The 4,603-nt window shown below is 30.9% G+C and overlaps 1 protein-coding gene across 1 annotated transcript in view; it reads left to right on the top strand.

The window, feature by feature from the left end:
* Positions 1–405: 405 nt before the first annotated feature.
* IntS1 (integrator complex subunit 1) overlaps positions 406–4,603 on the top strand; it is a 35,773-nt gene continuing 31,575 nt past the window's right edge. Inside the window, exons 1-3 of the mRNA XM_014437700.3 lie at positions 406–750; positions 2,237–2,460; positions 4,107–4,388. Of these exons, the coding sequence (XP_014293186.1) occupies positions 591–750; positions 2,237–2,460; positions 4,107–4,388 (666 nt within the window). The 5' untranslated portion in view covers positions 406–590. The remainder of the gene's footprint in view (positions 751–2,236; positions 2,461–4,106; positions 4,389–4,603) is intronic.

Raw genomic sequence — 4,603 nt, 5'->3', positions numbered from 1 at the left:
ACCATCACTTCCGTTCCATTTCACCTCCCGTCAGGAAATCACACTTCAGTAACATCAGTAAAAAAAGTTAAACTTTAACAAATCCACTCTTAGTAGGTTCTAAAAGAAATTTTCTGAGTATTTTACTGACCACAACACACGATCAGGACGATGATAAAAGGTGGTGTAACCGGTATGATCTGAGACGGACTCGTTTGGTCATGAATGAAAATCAAAGGTTTTACAGATAATTGCATATATGGAGGAAGTTCCTACTTACGTTTACGAGAGCTAGGCACAGTGAATGTCGTCAACTTCCTTCTTTTTTTCTTCAGTTTCTCTTTGAAGGTGAGTAGGATATGCCACCTTTATTTGATTTGAAAGAATTATCTCATTAATGAACGAACCATTCAGTTGATCTTTTCAGGAGGTTTATGTAGGGTTATAGTTTGTATGCTACTAATTGCTCACATAATGTATTAGTTACCTCGCTTTTCCTGAAATGTTTTTATAAGGTCTCTTAAAGTCCATTTTCTCCTATCAAATGATCATCACGTTTGTATTTAATTCAAAACTAGCTCGGTTTTAATAAACAAATTATAAATTATTTGATGATGGAGAGGTCTAAAGGTTCATCTGGTAGAGGTGGTAAGAGTAAAACTCCTCAATTCCCTGCTGATCTTTATGCTCTTGGATCAAAAAGTACAGCAGATTCAAAACAGCGTTCAGGAACTCACCCCCCAAATAAAGTTGTATCAGGACCTGGAGCTGGTAATTCATATTTTTATCATAATTTTTTATTTTCAGAGGAGAAATATCTATCTCCTTACGATATTTTGTTCTTCCATTCTAAGGGACTTTCTGAGTCTATGAGGAAGTCCCCTGGAACGTGAAAATGAAATAAATTGATTATGACAATATTATTGCCTGAAGAAAAGATGCTAAAATGGTACTTCTTTACTAATGCTACTCACGAAATATATCATTTTTCTTAAAATGCTTAAAGTAGCCAATTTTGACTTGTAGCAAGAGCCACTGGACTGTCCTCACTTCTATATGTTTATTTTTAGGATCCAATAAATTAAGATGGAATACCTCTTTTTTATCCATTGTACCTAGTATTTTAAATTACTATTAGTGTTGATAATTGATGATGTCTGATGTTTCCAAAAATATAAATGGTACTCTTGTACCTTCTCCATTCTTAAATGCAGTATGACTGGAAAGTAGTGAATGGTTTCAACCTAATCAGTTAGTGTGAGGGAAGAGGTTGTATGAAATGGGTTTGCTACTGTAGAAGTTATTTTCAACAGCTTTGTTTTTATTTTTTTGTATATTTATTTTAAACCCATTTTTTGTTTATAAGCAGTTTTCCATTTCATTCTTTTAGATTCAATGGCAAACCCATTTGAAACCTCATGTCATATGGTTAATGATTGTTATTTTTTGGCTTAAATAGAAAGTATTAATATTCGTTCATATTTATTCTAAATCTGTTGGCTCCTTTTTAGAGTAAACATTTGTGCAATAAAGAGCATCCATTCTCATTCATTGTTCATTATTTAATCCGGTATGTTCACAAAAACATCATTACTATCTTAATATGTAACACCATCTCTAGAAATATTAGAAGACTTGATAGCTCTCTGATAGCATATCATTTGATCCCTATCAGCTTTGCTTTTAATAGTGACATAACATGAAAAAAATTAAGCTTTTATTTTATTTTGTGCTTGACATATTCCAATGTCATAGATTGACATATCATAGATTGGTATTACTTTCTCTATAGCAGTCCTACAGTCTGTTCTAAGCTAGTAGAATTGTCACATATTAAGCCCATCCTAGTATTAGTATACTCTACGGAACACATGCCACTATCAAAGCAAAGGAACAATATGATAAAAAAAACAACAACGAGGCCACTTAATTTATTGGACACTTTAAATTAGCCTTACATATATTTAGCAAATAACATAACATTTTGTAAACATCAATTCACACTTTTATTTATATTTATTAGTAAGAAGAAGTGAAGGCGGTGGTGACGAAAATTCCCTCTCCTAAATGGCATTAATTTATTTCTTATTAAAGTGTAGAGGTTGGTCATCTCTACTAATTTTAGGACACTCTTGGTTACTTTCAGCATTTTATATATGGTGTGATTCATGCATTGTGCTTATGTAGAAGTACCTGCAGCTTCAATAGTGGTTTTTTATCCATATTTTAAAAAAATTATATTAAACTGATATTTCAGTTGACAGAGAAAGGAAAAGAGAAGCCGGTGTCTTAGTACCAAATGTTCCTTCCAAAAAATCGAAGTTGTCATCTTCACTCCTTGGTAGAGGATCTTCCACTTCATCATCAAGTAGTAATTCAAATACTTCCGATGCTTGGGAAAGTTTAGTAATTGAAAGTGAACCAGCAGAACTTGTTCCTAATGTATTAGAAGCTTTGGAAGCAGATGATACTGATAAAATGGTAAACATTTAAGATTTAGCTTTACTAGTCAAAATTTAATAATTTATTTTTAAAAACTATTTAAATATATTTATGAATATTCATATTTGATGATAAAAAAAAAAAATAAATCCTTAAGATTTAATTAAAAGTTTCCCTTTTAATAAGGTGCATCGAAATTGAAATACGAGGGTTGTTTGAAAAGGTCTTGGAATCAACCCTAGATGTCAGTGCTGGGGCAACGAGGTTCCTGCTCAATAATCACACATCCTTTGTGAGTGAACACGTGGTAGTGACGACTCTTTGTTGTTGTTTTATGCGTAGTGATTTGTGATAATGGAAAAAACTGAGATTCGAGCAGTGATTAAGTACATTTTAAAGAAAGGTATGAAAGCAAAGGAAATTCATGCTGACTTTCATAACACACTGGGGGACTCTGCTCCTTTATATTCAACTGTTCCCAAATGGACCAGCGAGTTTAAATTTGATCGGGAGAGAGTCGTACATTAATAATGGCCAACATCCCTCATCAATGCATCCATACTCAGTTTTGGTGCATTTTGAGAACTCTGGATTTGATAGTTTTAGTTAAAATTAAGTTACAGAAGTGATATTTTGGGTATGGATATGTTTTATAAGTATCGAATTACTTTTTTTTTTTACAATAGAGGACTTGTACTCAACTAATCAAATCATAATAAACCTACTTATAGCATTTCTTATCATATCTTTTTTTTTTAATAACTTTTTTTTATTATTTTATTTCTTAGCTATATTAGGTAGAAGTTTCATTATGAATTGAAAAAATGATTAGTTCTATCATTATACGTTAACTCTTTAAATAGGTTCTTTTTGTTCTTATTAAAACTTTTGAATAAATCTTTGTTCATTATTAACCCAAAATGCAACAGGTAGGACCATCTAAAATTATTTTTCTACTTTTTATATATGCATTTATTACTTTATTTATTTATATGGACATAGATTATGGATTCTAAAAGAAAAATAAATTAGTTAAAAACATTACAATGTATTAAAAAAAATAATATCATTATGGTCTCGCAGTCTCAATTGTCACACTCAAAGTTAAAAACAATAAATCAAAATGTGAAACTTTTTTTTTTTCTAAGTTATTACTTTGATGAACATATATTTCTTTCTTAAATGATAGCATCTGATAAAAAATAATAAAAACATTTTTGTAGGAACTTAAATGGTAGTTAATTTTTTGGATGAAAATTTTAACCCATAATAAACTGTTCAAAAAAACAAAAAATATGACCTTCTCCAACCTATCAATCCTTACCTTTGTACTATATCCCAGGACACTTAGTATGTCCACTTCCAAAGTAGTCCAAACAAAACCTTGAAGTCAATTCTAGCTGTCCCCCCATTCCCATCTAAAACATTTCATTGACTGATTCATTTCTGTTGATGTATTATAGATCTGCCTTTGGTGATGTATTCCCTGGTCAGTAATATGATTAAAGGCACATAAAAGCTGAGATTGAATGAGTTTGTTGGGTTTAATTTGAACTTAATAATAATAAGTGATTTGATAAAATTTAAACAATAATTTACCATTAATGATCTGATTATACAATTGGTCTGTAATTATATAATTAATGGTCGTATTATAATATAATTTTTTTTCTTTTTAATTACAGGTAGGCTATTTGTGTGGAGCTATAAAAATGCTCCGTTCTCAAAGGGCTAAGCCTGATCAAGTTGTTTATCAGAGTATTGCATACCTGGCTAAAATTAAGAGAAGTTTATTTTACAACGAGTATGTAATAAATGCTTTGTGTTCACTTTTGAAAAAGGATACTGGCCCTTCTGCTTTTAAAAGCTTAAATGCCAAGATGACACCTTCAATTTATTATCTTGTGATAAACTTGTTTATTACAGCTTTCCAAGACATAAAACGATGGCCAGAAACTTTCATCAAGGTTAGTGAAACAAATTAAATCTTTATTATTATAATTATGAGAGATAGTTGACCGTGGATGATGAATGAGGAGAAGATGGTTGGGGGTGCGGTCAATGAAAAACACAAATAAGTACGATTAACTTATTTTAATGTGCCAACATTTCGGCTAGAGTTTCTAGCCTTCTTCAGGGCTAAAAACAAAACAAGATAACAACCACAGTAAGTATAGAAAAA

Source organism: Halyomorpha halys, unplaced genomic scaffold (assembly GCF_000696795.3).
Source record: "Halyomorpha halys isolate HHAL.00 unplaced genomic scaffold, Hhal_1.1 Scaffold52.1, whole genome shotgun sequence".
Classification (NCBI taxonomy): Eukaryota; Metazoa; Arthropoda; class Insecta; order Hemiptera; family Pentatomidae; genus Halyomorpha; species Halyomorpha halys.
Note: the sequence above shows the minus strand (reverse complement) of the source record. Positions and strands in the feature narration are given on the sequence as shown.